General features: G+C 38.4%; 1 protein-coding gene across 1 annotated transcript; it reads left to right on the top strand.

Moving 5' to 3' along the window:
* The first annotated feature begins 1,274 nt into the window (after positions 1-1,274).
* snx3 (sorting nexin 3) lies at positions 1,275-20,627 on the top strand. The gene is made up of 4 exons (XM_041251285.1): positions 1,275-1,489; positions 13,526-13,621; positions 15,657-15,781; positions 19,947-20,627. The coding sequence occupies exons 1-4, from the start codon at positions 1,328-1,330 to the stop codon at positions 20,050-20,052; spliced, it is 489 nt and encodes a 162-aa protein (XP_041107219.1). The 5' UTR covers positions 1,275-1,327; the 3' UTR covers positions 20,053-20,627.
* The last annotated feature ends 85 nt before the right edge of the window (positions 20,628-20,712 follow it).

The raw sequence follows: 20,712 nt of genomic DNA, 5'->3' as shown, positions 1-20,712 counted from the left end.
TTGGCCAATATCTTTTGGTATGCCATGGAATCAATTTTATCATGTATTGGAACTAAATTTCCTATGCCATTAGAGGAAAAACAAACCCATAGAAGGATATTACCACCTCCTTGATTGACAGTAGGTATGATGTTCTTTTCCTTGTACGTCTCACCAGACTTTCTCCAAACGTAACGACTATCAGCGTGACCAAATAGCTCAATTTTTGTTTCATCACTCCACAAAACCTTTGACCAGTACTCATATCCATCATTCAAATGCAGTTTTGCAAACTTTAAGCGATTGTCCTTGTGATGTTTTCCTAAGAGTGGCTTTTTCCTTGGACTGGGACCATTGAGACCATCACCACGCAATACTGGACCTGTGATTGAAATGGAAACCCCAGTCCCACCTGCAGCCAATTCACTTTGAATATTTTTGGCAGTCAATCTGGGATTGTTATTAACCTTCCTCACTGGGGTGTGTGCAGGAATAATAATTTGAACGCTATATATATAATAATTTGAAAGAGTGTGTGGATATGGTTATATAAATAAATAGCATTACACTGACCATTTCAATGAAAGTCCACATGCTGTGGAGCTTTTTAACAATGAAACATCTTTCTGCAGTTGCAACTGTAGCAGGTAGTGTGGCCAAAAGCACCAAAAGTCCCAGGTCGTGTTCTCTAAATTGCACGCCAAAATAATAAAAAGTTCCCTAATCCCTCACTTCTTGGTCTTTGTCTCACTCTCCCTCGCTCCTGCACTGTCCTTTCTTCTCATACACTCGTTCTCAGCTCGTCAGACTCACTCTGTTCTTTCACTCCTTTACAGCTAAAGGCCTTCTCTCAAGCCTCTCTATGTCCCTCACAGTCTCACAGCAACCACTCTTGAAAGTCTGCACGAGTTCCCCTCCTTCAGGCCTGTCGTGTCCTTATAACTTATAACCTCTGGCGAAATTACGACATACTATTTACACAGTATATATATAATATATATTATTATATTATATATATATATATATATATATATATATTATATATCTATATAGTTAATATATATATTCTAATGTGCATTTTAGATGCAAATTAGAACTAATAATATGTTTTAATATTTACATCAACAATTATGTCATGCAGTAGGTTCAGATGATTACATCATAAAGATAAAAAAGGCAAATGTCAAACTGTTTTCTTCTACATTCCGAAATTATAGTATATTTCAAAGTATAACTTGAAGCTTTAAAACTACAATTCCCATCGGTCTGTGCGGTGCGGGAAGAGCTGCCTGTCAGCTGAACCTCATCTGATCGGAAACAAAAACAGACTGGGAGAGATCGGTAAGAAATGGCTGAGGCCATAGCCGATACAAGAAGGCTGATGGCTAAACCACAGGATTTGAACGACGCCTACGGACCCCCAAGTAACTTTCTAGAGATCGATGTGAGTAATCCCCAGACGGTTGGGATTGACAGAGGGAGATTCACCACTTACGAGATCAGAATGAAGGTGAGCACGGGACCTGGCCTGCTGGCGTGTGTGCAAAATTCATGCGTGAACCGGGGGAAATGTCGAACACGAACTGCAGTAATAATGCATTGAAATTACAACTTAAGTCTCAAAGCTAACGTTTCGCATTATTTAACCAACAACACATTACATGAACTTGTATTTTTGACATACTGTAATACAAAACTTAAGTTGTTGGTTCACTTTGTGACATGTCATCTTCGCCCTGCAACTGCAGGCTGTTATTGTTATTGTATTTTGTAACCAAAATAATAATGCACCAGCCTAAGTAAAAAAGGTTTCTATTGAAGTGGAGCAGCCCATGTGGCGATATAATAAGTTATAATACTCATCAGATGGCTGTTTGATCGTGTGCGCAGTTTTAGTCCTGTGAGGGCTGGCTAGACAGCTCATGAAATGTAACTTCGGATCGAATGCCACCTGCTGACAGAAGTTATAACCAGTGCAAAAACAATAAGGCAGCAAAGGAATTTCTGAACTTTGTGACCCCATACTGGCCTGCTCCCTGGAGCTGTCGCCCACTGGGGCCAAAAGTAAGAAAGCCTCAACCCTCGTACAAAAAGCATTAAGCTGCAATTCAAAACATGAAATGATTTTCTATCTGTAGCTGGCTTGTAACATTAACTGTAAAACTATGGCCATGTTCCAGTTAGCGCAGGGTTTAGGCCTAGTTTCTACTCTGTAATATTGCTAGATAGAAGTAACTTAGCCCAGCCCTGGCACGATTAGGTTAAGTATAGCACCAAGCCCAGCCCTGGCACGATTAGGTTAAATATAGCACCACTGTACTGATTTGTGTGTAGTGATTAGCATACATGTGTAAACAGCATGATTGTGTTGAGTGAAACCTCCAGTGACCCTACTTTACATATGACTGCTGAAAAGTAGAACATATCCCACAAGTAACCAAACCTTCCTGTCATTTAGTGCCAGACCAAAGTTTTATAGTCGTTTTTTTTTTTTTTTTTATGAGAAGAAAAACTTAACATTTCAAATATGTGAATTAAGTTTGCTTCCTGCACTGACACCAGCATGAGAATATCTAGCAAGCCATGAAACGGAACAGGCGTGGTTGCTTTTTACATAAACTCAGACTGCTGGAATAAAACAGCTTTTTTTTTTTTTTTAATCCTGTTCCATTCAGAATAAAGAATAATGAACAAGGGTAGGAGACCCCCCTCCCCCCCTCAGGAAATGCACACAAAAAAAGCTTCCCTAAAGAAATAACAGCTGTTTACAGTCACAGGGGAGCAGAGAGACAGCAGAAACACCTTAGTGGACTGCTTTGGTATTGTAAAGGGGCAACGAGATCAAGATCATAGCTTCCCAGGTCTCTGTTACTGCTCATCTTTGCTATGTAACTTCCATTTTCTAGACTTGAATTTACCTGCGACTCAGCCGAGGCCTAGTCGTTTAGAAGTACTAAAAGAAAAATCCAATAACCCCATTTTGACTGAGCGTCTTTACCAATTGTCTACAACGTTTTGACATTTTAATTTACATCGTTTCTAGGTGTACCACTGTTGAGTTTTTTAAAGTTATGGATGAGGCCCATTTGTCTCAGCAACGCACTGTGGGCTCTAATCTGTAGTACAAAGGCACATTTTCAGAGGGGGAAGAAAATACAACAAAAATCGATAAACGCTCTGCCCCTTGTCATGTGCTCTGCTGCATGTACTAGGACACCCCACCCCTCCACCTCAGTCACACCCATCTTACACTATATACCCCAGCAGAATCTACTAGCCCTTGTCTCTGATGGAAGACGTGCACGAGAACTAGTTGTGTGTTGGCTTGCTAGTAGTAAAAGAAGCAAACTTTTAAGAAGCTGTTGTGAATCATGTTTTTTTTTTTTCACTCTGTTCATTCTGTTGCTGGAAAAACACTCCAGTTATGTCTCTGAAATGCAGAAGTTTAGCACATCCACACAAAAAATCAAACCAAAACTATACTGACTATAATTCGCAAACCCTCAGTCACACACACTGTAGCAAACATTAACGCAATGATATTATTACTAATTTACATTGCATTTGTCTACAGTAGGAGTCCAGTAAAGTTTTGCTGCCAGCTCTAGGAAGAACATGTGATACAATTTCAAATTACAAAAAGCTTTCAATTGTTTATTTTTCGCACTGTAAAAAATAATCTTAGTGGCACCGACGGAGAATAGAATCTATGTTTCAGTGTTTCGCATCTTACGGATCAGACACTTTTTAAATAAATTACATTTTTCCATAACATCATTTTACTAACTTTTAAACAACACCGAGTCTTGAGTAATTAGAGTACCTTTGTTTCTTGTCTGCAAAATAACGCATTTACCTTAAATATTATGATACAGTAGAGATTAAAATGTACAGCAATTATGCAAACAATTGTTATCAGTTTGCAAGGTTTGATGCTTCTTAAGATTAAGGAGCCAGAATTTGAGGAGTACGACCACAGCAGAGCTACTGAATATTGGATTACTTCTGCTGGTTCCAAGCATTTGAAGGGCCAGAAGAGATTATTGTTATTATTATTATTATTATTATTATTATTATTATTTTGGTTTTGCAATGAACACAAATTAGAAGGGCTCAATTTTGTCAAGTTTGTTTAGACTCGATGGCTTTTACTTTTTATCTTTAATGCCATGAAGCAAAAATGGTTATTAGCCACTAATTGCTTGATTGTGTTCACTGCTAAATAAAAGCAAAACCCCTACTGTTCTACTTTCTTACTGTGTTTTTGTGCGATGGGGAGGAGGCAAGTATGTTTTTAAGAAGGGCACCTTGAACAAGTTTTTTTTATTTTATTTTTTTTATTTTAACTCCACAACCCTTATTTCCCTGCTTGTTATGATCTTGAGCTGTTTTAGAAATACACCTCAGTAAACCTGTAAATTTAACAGTACGTATGTATTTGTTGACCAGAGGGTCCAGCACTTGAGATCTTGTATGAAAGTTGTTTCGCCCATGTCATTTAAAATGGAAGACAGTGACACATTTCAAACCCCTTTCAAATTTTGGGGTTGTGTGTAATGCATATTCAGGAGAGCCTACTTAGCTAAAGATCTGTCTGTGTTTTTGCAGCATTTCCCCTTTGACCTCTGCTTAGTAATAAAACTGGGCAGCCTGTCAAGCACAGTCAAGTGTAATCCAAACTATACAGCATCCTTTCAGCCAACTGTTAATGGAAATAGGGAGCATATTGTATCAAGGGTAGCATAGCCTACATGAAATGACAGCATTAAAAGTAGAAGTGCATACTATGGTAACAAAGCAGCTTTCTGCTTCAGATTTGAACTCTGTTGAGAGAGTGCAGAGAGAGGCAAGGGGACATGGTTCTTTGTGCTTTTCTTTAGAATATGATGCGATGAGATGGCATTGCACTTTTGCCGCTATTTTTCATCCTTGTATTTCAAGGGGGTCCTTGACTTGGTCCTTGGTCTTAAAAGCTAGCGCACACGGTTGTGTGGCACAACCTTTTGTGTTTTTTAATGAGAGCTGGTATTGTTTCTACAGTAAGTGATGAAGTATTTGCATGCCAGACCAAACCCCCGTGGAAGCAGTGATGTGGTTGTTATTGAAAAGAGTCAGCTGGGGCTGGCTATTGAAGCATACTAAATCCATGTCCGAGTCTGCCAGCACTACACACAGCACTGGTACTGCTCTATAAAAAGGTTGTCTGTAGACTGGTTACTCCACAAGATGCCAAGATACAAAATTACAATGTATAAAAAAAGCTTGCTGCCCACATACTGCTGATGTACATGAAAGGACTGACTTAGGGAGTCTGGATATTGGGGAAGTGTTTAAATCCAGCAAAGGTAATGAGTGGACTGACTTGGCCCCCTGTACATACTAATCCTCAACATATCTCCGCTGCACAATTCAGAACCATTTGCAGTGTTAGAAGTGGCTTCTTGGGTAGGGAGTGGTCTCTAATTTGTATGCATTTGCAAAGCTATAATGCCTGCCAGTACCAGAATTGTGTTTACATACTGACAAGTGTATACCATTTAAATATCCCATCTTTGTGTGTGTGTGTGTGTATATATATATATATATATATATATATATATATATATATATATATATATATATATATATATATACACACACACACACACAATCATTCCAAACAATACAAGCGTTTATTAAAGGGGATTTAGTTTTTATTGTGTGTATCTCTCTCTTGTGTACAAGTACTTTAAACAGACTGGAAAACGGCTAGGTTCACAGTACTTGAGTGTTTGTGCTCACTTAAGGTAATGCTTGCTCATATTGAGAAAGCACACTCAAGTGAACACCAGCACTTAAGGGCTGATTTATAATATGGGGTTTAGATTTCTGTTGCATTGTTGATTTTAACGTTTGGGAATTTCATTCACGATTTTAAACTTTTTAGGACTGTAATTGTTGCCTAGCAAGAGCTCATCACATACGTATGTCTACACATTAAATTGTTAAAGTAAAACAAAGAGATACTTTATGTAAAACTGTTTTAGATTGGAGGTCATTGTCCTGTTGACCTACATTTAAAAAAAAAAAAAAAAGCCAAAGACACTTTTGGCTTACAAGTTCTAAAGAAACACTGTGGTCTCCAGTATATAGTAAGAAAGAATGTAGAGGGAACACATTTAGGTTCTTATCTAACAACAAGTTTAAAGTCAAAGACTCTTCAGAAAGGGATACAATAATCGTAATAGTAACAGGGGTAGAAATAGTGATTCTAGTTCAAGATCTGCAGTTAGCAAAGACATGGAACTCCAGGTTTGTCTCTGCGGCTGGAGCAAGGTGCCACGGTCAGGGGTTTGAAGATTCATCAAGGGAGAATGAAATGCTTGAGGGAGAAGGGACAAGGGCCTCTCATTGATCAGTACTTCTTACGAAGTCAGTCAGTTCAGTCGAATGAAATCCGGTGACAGGTAGTAAACCACAGTTCACAGGATATCAGCACCCCTGACATAGACGTGAGGAGGACTTGCGTGGATACAACTAGTGATGAACCTACTGATCCTTGTGAACCCGGTCAGACGAACCAGCGTAAGAGAGAAAAGAACCTCAATGGGCAGAAGCCTGGAGTTAAATGGCCAAGAGCTTGTGAGAGAACTGCATGGGACACAGTAAACACGGATCTCTGTTTTACTTTGGAAAGGTTAAATGGAACAGTTGAAAAGAAGCTGGATAAATTTGGGGACATCGTCTACGCATTTGGAAGTGAGAGGTTTGGAATTGATGAAAGGAAGGAAAAAGTACAAAGTATTCCTGGAAAGTCTGAATGGCTGCAGGAGCTTTGAATGCTTAGTTAGAGAAAGGAGGCAGTTGAGGAAGCAATGAAGAAAAGCAGAACAAAGTCAGGAGGGACTCAGTCTGTTACAAAGGATCATAAAAGATAAGCTTGCATCATTGCGCAGAGCTGAGCACCTACGGAAATTCTACAAAAAGAAAGAGTGTGCGAGAACTAACTTTTATAAAGATCCATTCAAATTTGTAAAAAAGATATTCACCAGTGAGAAAAATGGCACACTAAAATCATCTAAGGTTGAGCTGGAGAGATATTTGGAGAAAACGCATATAGATTCAAAAAGGCAGGAGCCTATGTCAGTTCCTTCAGACATCCCACCTATCAATCCATCCGAATACCAAATGGAGGACTGTGCACCTAAGTGGAAAGAAGTAGAGCAAGCTGTGAAAAAAGCAAGGGCATCATCATCTCCAGGGCTTAATGGAGTTCCATACAGAGTGTACAAGAGTGCTTCTGGAGTTCTACGAATCCTGTGGAAATTGGTGAAAGTGGCATGGGAAAAACAGGTTGTACCAAGAGCATTGCGCCGAGCAGGTGGAGTCTTTATACCAAAAGGAAAAAGATTCTACAAGCATTGGTCAGTTTCCTCCTATTTTCCTATTAAACGTAGAAGGCAAGATTTTCTTCCATTATTCCTCAGATATTGTCAACCTACCTATTAAACAACTGCTCCAAGTGACATTCCTGGATTTGGCTAATGTATATGGTTCAGTGCCACATGAACTACTTTGGGCAGCATTTGAGTTTTTTATCATACCGATGACAATAACAAATTTAGTGAAAGCCTACTTTGGAGAGTTGCAATTTAGTTTTTCAACTTCAGAATTCAGCACTACATGGCACTGCCTAGAAGTTGCTATAATGGCAGGATGTACCATTTCTCCACTGGCTTTTACCATGGCAATGGAAGTAATTATTAGGGCATCGAAATGGGTAGTGAGAGGAGAGCTATTGGCTTCTGGAATGCGACTACCACCAATTCGAGCATACATGGATGACATGACAACCATGACTACAACAGTAGCCTGCACTAATCGGTTATTGGGCAAATTAACCAATAACATTGAATGGGCTCGAATGCAATTCAAGCCCACTAAATCAAGGAGCATCTCCCTATAATTAAAGGTAAAGTAGTAGATAAAAGGTTTGGCATTAACAGTGAGGCAATACCAACAGTGTCTGAGAAGCCAGTGAAAAGTCTAGGGAGATGGTATGATGAGGACTAAAGGACACAGTTCATGTTTGACACAGTTCAGATTTGTGGCGCACTCTGCAACCCGGTTTCTCAGAGTTTTCTCACTGAATGTCAGGTTCAGTGGCGAAGAGTTGCGTGACACAGTGAAGAACTTAGGAGCAGCAGAAAGGACCAGCAACTGGCTGTGGTTGAGACGGAAAGATTCTGGATGGGGATCTCAAACACAATAGAAAGAAAGCAACGCTGATGTACGGGTAAGTAAGCTGGGCTGAGCTGAGTGGGGGATGGAGAGGGGTGATGCTGGGACACCAGAATCACTGTTGAGCCCTCTTGAGGTGTCGTGGGCTAGTCGACAAAAAACCGAGGACAGACAGTGCCCACTTGAAGACCCGAGAGATGTACCCTACTTCGCTCAATCCAGACAGTTGTCATGCTGGTGCACTGGGGAGACCGCACTGGGTTGATCCTCGAAGCCAGCATCGCAGCCGTTGTGTGTGCTGATGCGCTGGGGAGGCAAAATGAGCTGATCCCTGGAGCCAGCATTACACTTCAGCAATCAGCACCAGACAGAAGGATATCTACATCATCAGATGGATGGAGATGCAGATGGATCACATTAGTTTACTGTAAAGCTACGTCTAGTTGGTGCTTTTCTTGGCGAGAGCAGAGTTCAAATCAGCATGAAGTTTAACATCTACTCTCATGTTATGGAAACCTGGTTTTACTATGAGTGCAATAAGACACACATGAGCTTGTTACCTGTAAACTGTGGCTAATCAGGCTCCTAGTAAAACCTGGAATGGGTGGAACAGCTGTGCAGTAGGAGTCTTATTGCCATCCCTGACTGCATAAAACTAGCAATAAAGAACTTGGCTGTGGTTAGAAGCAGGTACATTGTTATTCAGACCAATCCCTGTTCAAATAGTTTTATTTCTTTCAGATAATCGGCCTTTGCTTTTGCTAAATAGTCCTATGTTGTGAAATGAAACCCTGGCTTTTATGGGCTGCTGAAAACCCTGTTCGAGGTACTGAGGTGTTTTTCAGTGAGTGTTTCAGATCATTGACCCAGGGCTATCTCTTGTTAAATACATATGGGGGTGCTCTTGAACTTGCCCTCCAGCTGTATTCTATGGGTCTTTTAAGTAAAACTGCTTTCTTTCAGGCATATTTTGTTTAATGCATTTACCATGGTTTACAGTGTTTTTTTTCTGTGCTTTATCATTCCTCAATCCTTACGCTTTACCGTGTCTTTACTATGCTTTTATTATATTTTGCTGTGCTTTTACTGTAGAAAAGTTTTATAAGGTATTTTTTCAATAACAGAGACTACTGGTTTCATGATATTTTTATGCGATCTAAACAGTGGTGAATTTGATCAATCTTGATCCATTGGCTGTTGTATTAGGATGTGTTAACAAGAAGCTGAACTCTGTGGGGGAAAATGCCTGAGCTATTCATATTGAGGAACTATTGTATTATAAAACACCCAGTTCTATTAAAATGTAGCTTTTGGTTTCTTGACTACTGTAATATACCATACATGTAATATCTGTACACCATAAATGTAGGTGGTTAGCTCAGCAAATCCTATATACCAAACCTGTCATACCGAGTGATTTATAGTATTAATATTCAACTAAAAATACACCCTCTTCAGAAGTCTGTGGAATACATTGTATACAATACTGTATGCTAATGGCTAATTGGGAACATTTTGTATTCAATCTGCTATTGATGAAATTGTTTGTGATCACAGAGCCGTATTGAATTTTTCTCAATATGAATTTTGTTTTCCTACAAAGTCTGAGGAGCATAAAGTAGCCCTCTCATGCTTAGTACAGTACATTGCTTGTAATTCGTGATTCTGTTTATGGTCCTGTGGGTGTGCTGTAATACAGACATAGGACTCTCTGTATTACTATTTGTTCTGTTATATCTTAACTTTGCAGACCTGCCATGCCTACAGTGTATTAAAGTTATTTTCAGTGCTGTAACTTGAATTCATTCAAGATGCTGGTGCCCTTCTTTATGTACTGGGGATTATTTTCTTACGGATTCAACACTTTGAGTTGTTAATGCAATTTAAAACATTTCTTCCTAATTGATACTTGTTCGATTTGTAATGATATTCAGTTGATTGTTAATTTGGTAATTGGATTTGCTTTTTGCTGTTTTGACAAGTTTATATCCTGACTAATGGTTCATATTGTGGGAATGTTGTCATGAGCTATTCTGGGTTTGAGTTTGAAATCCCACTTGCACAGACAAAAGTGTCTGTTGTAAGTGAAGATAGTAGAGGGGACTGTTTAAGCTGTAGAATGTGAAAGTGGCATTAGAAAATCAAAGGATTGTGAACCAGGAACGGAGAGTAAAGTTATTGATCGTTTTGCTGAACCTAAAACAGTTGAAGACCCAAGTGTCGTTGCCAGTGATTCGCTTGAGAAGAACTCGGGCAGAATATAAGTGAGCTGTGAGTTTGTTTGAACAGGTTAAATAAAAGAAACTCTAAAGTTATATGAAAGGCTAAACTGAGACTCCAAGCCCTTTTCTAAGTGTTTGTAATACTAGAATGAGCTCATTGTTCAAATGAAAAAAACATCAAGCCCTAGTTCTTTCTGTTTCAAAATGCTGTACCTGCATCTTTCTAGTGCCGATTTTTTTCAGCAGTTTTTCCTGCATTTACTGTCTTTACAAGTTTAAACTTTTGAATTCTGTCATCTAGGGAGGTCCTTTCGTGTCTCCACATTTTCTCTCTTCCTTTACAAGAGAGCGCTGCTGTTTTATTGATTATGAATAAAAGGCCGCTAAATGGTTACCGTATTCCTTTTGATTTAGGACGTACCATTTCAAGCCATATTATTCTTATAACAATAGCCCTGTGTAAGGGTGCTTAATACAGGTTTGAGTCCGTTGCTGGGTAAGAGACTTGTGGTCGCGGAGGCAGTGTGGTCCAGTGGTTTAAGTCCAGGGCTAAGTCACTGGTTCAAATCCCACCTCTGCCACTGACTGACTCACTGTGTGACCCTGAGCAAGTCACTTAACCTCCTTGTGCTCCATCCTGCAGTTGAGTTGTTAAATCAGTGTCCTATTATAAGTGACTTTGCATATAATGCACAGTTCACAGCCTACCTCTGTAAAGCGCTTTGTGATATGGTCCAGCATGAAGGGCACTATATGAAAATAAAGATATTATATATAATTTGTAGCGATCTCGGTTAATGCAGACAGGCACATCACACAGGGAGAGACAATCCACACACGCAAACCCGAACCCGGGACCTCTTGCACTTAAGCATAGTACTGATACCTCTTTACAAAAGAGCCAGCTCCTTTGCAAGGAGCGTATATCGGGCTCATGTCTTTGTGTGTGATTACGTCACCTACCAGCCCTGCTGCTGCCTTCTCCCGTGCACGCTACAATATATACATTATACAATATTAAGAACAGCTTTTATAGCATATATATTAAAATATTTAATATATATACACACACATTTGGAGGGTATGAGGTATTCTTTTAAGCATGTATATTATACCCACCTCAACACTTTTTTATTTATTTATTTTTTTAATGTGGTTTTGAATGGTCAAATCTTGTTTCTTTCCCATTCAGCTGCACTGGCTGTGTCAGGAGTTTAAAAGGGAATTGCAAGGCAAGTTGAAATGGATTAATACATCTTCAGCAGCTTATTACCTGTAACCATGATATGCTGTTTCAGGGATTAACTTGATAGACTTCCGTGCTGAGAGGTAAGAGAACTGTTGAGGGAGAGCTTTTCACAAGGCTGATCTTTACACGGCTGACAAAGAGGGAGCGTTAATCGGCTTGTTTCTGTAACCTAAGAGGAGTGAATTCAAAATGTAAAGTCTCACCTGATTTAAAAAAAAAAAAAAAAAAAAAAAAAAGCAGCATTGTGTAGGTTTATTTTCCCTCTTGTTGGCTCACAAAGAAGCTGTGATATTTAAGGCCAGGTAGGGCAAACTCCGGTAAAAAGCTAATAGGTGAAATAAAGGGTAAGCCAAGGCCAAGCCTCTGAGACAGCTAATCTGTCTACCTGGGAGACCTTCACATTATACCGTGTTGTGGGTAAGAATGCTGAACAAGAAAAGCAAAAATAAATCCGATGTTGTCTTTTGTTCAGTCCTGACTTTGGGATAATAACACGTTCAGTTAAGTTGTGTTTTGATTAGAAATCCACGCAAATAATTTTCCCAACTGTACTTCTGACATGCATTTCTCATTGCGAACTGAGCGATACACAAGCTTCTGTACAACGGCAGCAAATTTTGCTGCCAAGGAAACAATCTTAAGGCTGGGACACTGACCTTGCACTTAAGTTAAGCATTGGCATAGTGCAAGCACCTGCAGTGCCACTTCAGTGTGAAGTCTTGCAGGAGTTTTCTTCTTCAGCCAGGCAATATTCAGAATGGCTTTGCAATTACAATGTTTGCTCTACACATACCATTTACAACATTGTATTTGACTGTATTCTGTACCTTACTAATTATTCTGAAGCAAGAGTTGTGTAGTGTGTCTTATTATTTAAAGTGCAGCCTGGGCAAGAGGACCGTGAAGCAAAGCTGATCCATTCTGTCTGCTCAAACTGATGATGATTTCTCTCGGAGACACCTTACACGCTTCTTATTCTAAAAAACAAAAACAATGATTTTATTCAGCATCTACCATTACTGTTGTTGTTTTAACTTTAGAACTACGCTGTATGTTCTATATGCAGGATTGTATCTGTGCACAAGATAAGATGTTCCAGAATCTTGACAAGTCCAGGCCTACTGCTTGTTTAGTTCCTGCATAAATGACCTTGATTAAGGTACCTCTGTTGGAAAAGTGTCTCTGAATGTGTAGTCTTGCAGTAGTTACTTAGATAACTTAGCCGTCTGTATTGCTAATAGCCATTTTGTTTTGCACAGAAGGGAGTAGAACATTTTTTTGGGGTGCTGAATGTATTGCTAGTAAAATAATTGAATTAGATGATGCTCAATGTGTGAATTAGATTAAGGATCCTTGCAATAATGAGTTGTATGCTTGAAGTTACCTACCATCCACAGTGGGTAATGGCTTAGTCTCTGAATAAAGAGCACATGACAGGTGAGGCCAGTGTTGGGAAAGGAAAAACCCAACTTGGGCTGGACTGTCTAGTAGTGTCAGTGTTGTTTGATTTTAACTAATAGTAAAGACACGATTGTTTACTGTACCAAAAAGAGTAATATAACAAAAGTTGGTGGTGATCCACAGCTTTTTTAAGGGGGGTTACTGTGGGGATCGGAATGTGCACGTTGCCAATAGCATTAAATAAAGTGCCGCAGATCCTTGCAGAGGACAGGCTGATCAGGGACAGGGTTCTTTCAGAACGTTTGTGGGTACGTGCCTGTGGTCCTGATCACTGTGAAAACCTGTATCCCCTGGCAGCAATCAACATTCAGGGCAGCTTCCACAAGTCGACATCCAGTCATTTGAAGATTTTTAAACTATTCTTTTTTTTTGTTTGTTTGTTTGTTTGTTTCAGACAAATCTTCCGATTTTCAAGTTGAAGGAAACCTGTGTCCGAAGAAGATACAGTGACTTTGAGTGGCTGAGAACTGAGCTGGAAAGGGAAAGCAAGGTAATGTATCAACTGTCTGACTGATCACTAACATATGCATTGTGATCCATCAAGTACTTGAATTGAGTACAGCTAGTGTGGACCCTAGATCTGAGTGCAGTCCAGAAGAGGAACTGCAGTATAGTTCTGTATAGGACGTATTGCTAATTCTGCTTGAAAGAAGGGGTCGGTATGGGTGTGCAGCTTTTGAGGGTAGATTGAAGATGTGCAACTAAAGTGAATGGCAAGAGAAATCTCTCTTTACTTTCAGAACCAAGAGATTAACCTTGGGGGTCCTTAAAATGCAACTTGGCATTTTATATGAAAATCTTAACAATCTCTGTAGAAGCCACTGGAGTGCTTTTAAAGTTATGAGTTTGAAAAAAAGTCACTAGCATGCGATGACAGGAACAGAAAATGATCCAAAGCAAATCAAACCAGAAGAACAGTTTACTTACGGTAATGCTGATATTACATGCCCATACCAGGTTGCTCTCTTCAATACAGTAATGCTTCTTACCAGTGGTTGTGAATTTTAATTTGAAAACGAAGGCCCTTTTTAGGTTTTAAGATGTGTAGCACAGTAGACTGGTTATACAAGTGACGCCCTCTATGCAGATGCATTTTTCTGTGTATATTAAGTATGTTCTAAACACTGTAAAAAAGTCGTGAATTCACAAGTCGTGAGTACTTCATGAACACTTCAGATTGAGAGAAAAGAAATGCAAAAATATACTGTTAGGTCCTTTCCTGTCCACTTTCTACTGTGGAAATCTCATTTTAACTAGTCAGTGATGTACTTTAAAGACTGTTTCTGCTGCTGCTTCTCATTTTTCAGAGCAACAGAACTTTCTTGTGGAAATGGGTCTCCATCAGCGTTCCCTCTAAGGCTAAAAAGCGTGCATTTTTCACTGTAACTGGCAATGTTTTATACAGTGTTTTATGCAGTCGTGTGAAGCAATGTGATGCAGTCCCTCAGTTAAGCATGCAGTCTATATCTATGATAGTAACTGACAGGGCTGCATAGGATCGGAGGATGATTCAAAATCAAAGGCAAGAGTCTCAGTAAATTAAGTAAATTGTAAAATTGTTGAGGTACTTGTGTTGGAATATTGTTTCAAAATTGTATAATGCAACAAGAATATATTAAAAGGGTTAATGTGTGGCCGGAGTTTTCTCACTGATAATTTGCCCTTTCTCAGATAAAACGGCAAGTTTCTCAGTATCTAAAAAGCTTAGAGGGAACACTGGTCTCCATTTTACGCAAAGGAAGATTCTGAGCGCTGCAGAGAGAGTCTCACAATTCTGTTTGTCCAGTGAAATTCCACGGCTGTTCATTACAACAATCTATAGTTTAGCATTTATTTCCCAAAGTCACTTTCACTGACTGCTATGACACTCACAGTTAGGCATGTGTTCCAGCTACTGCTCGCTGCAGTAAGCATGCAAGTTTATAAATTACTGTGTATCTTGAAACTAAAGTGATATCTCAGGAAACAAAAAGGAAGTCTATGTTGTAAATGGTCGGGCATAAGGTACAAACATATTAAGGTAAGACTTTAAATGTTTTGGCTAGTTTCTTCATCAATGTTACGAGCAAAACGTGTCTGTCATAACAATTACAGTTTTTGATCCAATATTTAACTGATAAAACAACCCTGAAACAGGTGTTATCTTGCGATGGCCAAAAGAACACTAGAAGGATGCAGTGTTCTGTATTTTGTTGTAGTAAAGGTACAGTACTCTTATTTGATTTTAGTTTTTAAAATATCTCAACACTCCAGAAATTTAGGAAATTTCAAGAAAACAACAGTCAATTCCATATTCGGATGTTATAAAAAATAAAAAGCCACGAGGAAACTACTAGAAGTCTTCAGTAGTATTCAGTTGTTACTTTTGGTATTTCAAATTAACCTCTGAAAATCAGAACCCCCCCGCCCCCATTTATAACTTATGATTGAGCGTTTATATCAATACACTACTATTTTAAGATGTAAACTGTATGGGTCTCTTCATTTTCAGACTGGCAGATTGATTTTGTTCTGTTGTGCATTAGGTCGTGGTGCCCCCTCTACCAGGAAAAGCTTTCTTCCGTCAGCTTCCTTTTCGAGGAGATGATGGGATCTTCGATGACTCATTTATTGAAGAAAGGAGGCAGGGGCTGGAGCAGTTTCTAAACAAGTAAGTGGAGAAGGAAGAATCCCTTTTCTGTGAGAGGAACTCAAAAGCAACTTAGCAAGTGTCCGAATACACAACAAAAGCTAGTTGTTTGAGAAGGAGGGCTTCCAAGTCCTCAAGCAAAGGAAAGTGCTTGCAACTTAAGAGGAGTTAACAAGCATAATGCAGAATATCTAATTCATGTCTTGCAAAATGCAATTTTTGGGAATTACTTGAAGAATGGGTGCAATTGAGGAAAGGGTACAATGGAGTCTACCTGAGTTTCAAATGTGTTGAATTTTGCACGTGTAATTTATGTTAATTACAATTGAAATTGGAGTGCACAATTCTTTGGAAGAATGTTGCACGCTTCTGCGCTTATTTTTGATCTGAGGTGGCGTTCCTTTTCTTGCCCCAACGATAAATGTTATATTGTAATTATAATTATTTGTTCTGATTACATGCATGGCTATTATCTGTGTTTCATGTGTAAATGTGCCAAAGCTACCCTTGAATTTTAATCTTTAAAACTTAATAACTTGGCTGAGGTAACGCCATTAGTAATTCAAAAATTTTACTCCTCAGAAACTACTAATGTTTGCTGTTCTTTTTTCCAATTTATATAAATATTAAAACAAGTATTGCTGTCTCATTTACACATGAAACAATGACAGTATTCAGGATTGTAATCTTTTTAAAATAAGAACCTTCTTAAAAGAATTATGTACTGAAATTTCTGTCGTGCAACACAACACCGGTATTTTGAAAGTACCGTTTACTATTTTCTAATTGTCCAGCATTTTAAAAATAGTAATAATGTACACTGCTGTGCAAAAGTCTTAGGCATGTTGCATTTTTCTGCTGTGATGCATTATGAGTAGGGATCTACTTAAATCACGGTAAATTTATGTATTTTTCACTGGTAGGTTGCAGAATAAAATTTAGGATTTCGCGGACCTTTTTAAACATTAAATAAACCTAAGTAGACAGTATTTCAAAACATTATAAAGCCTAAAAATAGTGGTGCTTGCTTCCTTACTAAAACAGAGTGCTGTCATTTGTTAAAGGCAAGCATGCAGCATCCCCCTGCAGTTGACTTGCCCATACATGAGCCTGCGCGTTCTGCATCCACTCAATTGGTTGGAAGTTAAGGCAAAGCTTTGCCAAGTTACACAGATGTAAAGAAAGAAACAGCACCAAAACTCGGTTACCCAAGGGCATCTGGCATACTTTTAATAAAAGCAATGTATGCAGCACGTTCGTTGTCATGTTATTTGTCCCATCCAATAATTCATTTTATTGGTACCGAGTCAAAACATAGAGAACGTGGCTATTCGGGTCTAAAATTCCAACTGTGAAAAAGTAAGCAGCGAGGTGGCTGTGCTAGATCATTTTAGTACGGATTTAACTTGCAAACAGGAATACTTTTGGTCTGGGCTGACTTTCCAATTTGGTTTCTGAAAGCTGTTTATTTTACATTCTGTTCAGCAGCCTCTGTAGCCTTTTGTTTTAATGTGTGTTTCTAAAGCTAAATAGCAATCGTATTTTCAACAAAGACACATTAGGATATGCAAAACAATTACCTCAGTCTGCATTTACAGTTTCTTTGGGAAATATCTTAAAACGATCATCAGCCGAAATGTACTTTGCTTTTTTTGCCGTCCATTTCTACTATTTTACCTCCAATGCTGAAAACTAGATTTTAGCAACCTAAATCAAAACAATGCTGCACTGACTTTGTCCCACCCCCATGCTGTACAGTACAGGTCACAGAAAATGCACTGATAGGCTGAGTAAAACTTCGTTGTAATTTGAACAGTAAACAACAACGTTAACCGCTTTGGGGAATTTTTTTTGTAAATGTTTTTTGTTTGTTTGTTTTTTGCTTAAGTGCAATGCACACAGGACGGCGATGGAATAAAAAAGCGATCTATAGAAGGAAGATAGTAGTTTGCGTCGCTTGCGTTGTGCAGTTCATTTAAACAAGGTTTTTTTTTTTTTTTTCCTCTCCGTACTTGTTTGTATGCATTGGCCCTAAAAGAGGTGAATTTTGTGGCAACGCCTCAATTTCAGGTAGACCCCTAATTATGAGCATCAACAATTTACTCAAAGCCTCCACTGGTGTTTTCTGCTATTATAACAACCATGACTTCTGCCAGTTCTGTTGTCAATTCAACGCTTGTCTTCTTTCTATTCCTTAAGAGTATTATCTTCAAGTATTGCTCATCCTTGTTAGACAGCTTTTTAGGTCTTCCAGTCCTGGGTTTGTCAATTACAGATGATGTTTCTCTGCAGTTGACATTGAATTCTTCTAGTGGAGGCTTTGAGTAAATTGTTGATGCTCATAATTCATCATAGTAGTAAAATGCAACATGTCTTTTGCAACAAAAGACTTTTGCACAGCAGTGTGTGTGTGTGTGTGTGTGTGTGTGTGTGTGTGTCTATACATCAGGGCTCGCAAAATCGCTAGCCCGACGTTCCGGGACAACCAAAAAAATCTGTCGGACAAAGTTTTTTTTTTTTTTTTTTTGGATGCTTGCCCAACGGCAATCCGATTTTTTTACTCTATAACAAGATAACGTTCTGTGCTTTTAATCAAACAGCGGTTCCTCAATCGAGATTCCGCTCACAGATCATCCCGTTAAAACTTGTTTACGGGGATCGGTGTTTTTCATTGGTAATGCTGGAGTGATTTCTGGGGTGACATACACGTACACATTGCTTGTGACCAAATCCCGCGAGGATTGCCCTGTGTAATATCCCTGACAACTCAAGCAATCCTATCTAGTCGGCACATTGGTGTCACATGACTGTGTCTGCTCGAAGGGTAAATGGATACTACAACAGCCAAAGTAGATACTTTTATATTGAATTTTTTTAAACAAAGCTACAGTACTCTGCTCACCAAGGGGGGGGGGGGGGGGGGGGGAAATACGATAGTTATTATCACTGACTCGGATTTAGCACGTAGCGTGTTTACATCGCTTTTTTTATTTCTTTAATGTGATCAATAAAATGTACCGGTAATTTTATTTAAAATGTATGGTGCTGTGTTCTTCGAGTAAGATACAGTCAGAATACCAAATGCAGCACGCCACAAATAGGTACTGTACTTGTAATTCTACTTTTGTTCATTAGTATTTTTTGTATTGTACAAATACTGTAATAATAAAGAAAATCAAAGAATAAAAACAGTACTTATATTATTAATAGTTTAGCTAATGCCTTTATCCAAGGTGACCTCCTTAACTTACTCCAGCAGTTTATATTGTTCGTTTTGGGTTGTCCTTTTACTGTAGCGAACAAAAGGCTTTGGCCCCAGACAGGGTTGTTATAGCGAGGGTGTACTGTATTTAGTATTTGACTTGTATGTTTAATATACGACACTTGCACATTTTAATATATAACGTGTGCACATTTTTCACCTCCCATAGTGTGCAACATTTAACAGAGGGTATAAAGAAGTTTGGATCAGAATCCAATATCGTCCCTTACAAAAGAATAATATACTGCAAGTATACTATATACTATTGGCATCGTTATACTATCATATTTTGACACAAGTTTACAACTTTGTATATTCTTTTTGTAAATAATGCAACGTAGTTCTCAAATAGTGGACATTTCTTAGGTTGTATCTTCCTTCTCTTTTGCATGCCTGCATTGTCTCTTGCTAGATATGCACCTCCAGATTCTGACGAATACTTTTAGAAAACCAGGAGCAACTTCTGCTCTGGATCAAAAAGCTATAATGCTCTGCGGCTGTCCGTCTATGTGGATAACTATCGAAAAACTAGTAGAAACTAACTAAAACACAAGTCTTGGAAAAACAAATGGAAATCTGGAAAAAAGTATGGAATTTTGATGTTAAAGTGTATGAACCATGTGATTCAAAACTTATTTGTAAATAATTATTTTTAGAATGCTTGAGTGTAAACAAGGTTTGATATGAAAAGTAAAAAAAGACAAATATAGAATTATACAAAACACACACAACAGGATATTAAATAAACTGAGATATCCTTCCAGTGTAGCTGCTGTAAAGTATACCTTTTAGTATCAGAATCAAATTGATAACCTACACCAGTGAACAGCAAATAAGTATCTGAGTTTAGGGGATAGCACCAGGTTTTACATGTTCCAAATCAGAAACTCTGCTAATTACATTTTTTTTTTTGTTGTTTTGCAGAGTGGCTGGACACCCCTTGGCACAAAACGAACGCTGTCTTCATATGTTTTTGCAAGATGAGTCATTGGACAAAAGCTACACGCCTTGCAAAGTCAAGCAAACCTAATAGAGCAGGGACGGACACAGCACTAATACAATCTGTATTTTTATTATTTAGTCTGCAGATTTATGGCTGATTTTGTAGTATGCTTCAGACAATTAAGTTTATCAAGTATCAGTGATTTCATTCTTTTATTATCATTATTGTTAATTGCCTGGTGTTCCTGTTTTAGCTTTTAATAAGTGTGAACTCTACAGAGATTATGCAGATCAGGCAGTGCTGTAGAAACAGAACTAGCACGATATTTGTCAATAACACTGAAACTTAACTGATCTTAAAAATCTCAACGTCCTATCAAAACGTGTTCATCAGTGTACACAGCCATAGTAAACAGTTTTGTCATAGGTCTGTTCAAAATGTATGTTATTTTGGTTCCAATTTGATTTGTAATGAATGCCTTCCTTGCATTAAAAACACACACATGTATTTCTGGTAACAACTCTTTGAAGCCTATTTAAATTTTTCTACTGAGAAAGTACTGAGGGAACTACGTTTATACTCTGTAAATTCAAATTTGTTTAGTGCTATACCATTTTGTTTACATTGACATTTTCCAATAAAGAGTGAAACACAAATCTGTAGATACCAGTGATACGAGTCATGACTTTTGTTGCTGCTAACTCCTGCATTCAGACCTTTTTACTTTAGTAGATGTAGTAAATGTAG

This window comes from Polyodon spathula, chromosome 5, assembly GCF_017654505.1.
Source record: "Polyodon spathula isolate WHYD16114869_AA chromosome 5, ASM1765450v1, whole genome shotgun sequence".
In the NCBI taxonomy this organism is placed as follows: Eukaryota; Metazoa; Chordata; class Actinopteri; order Acipenseriformes; family Polyodontidae; genus Polyodon; species Polyodon spathula.
The sequence above is the reverse complement of the archived record's forward strand: the minus strand, read 5'-3'. Positions and strand labels throughout refer to the sequence as shown.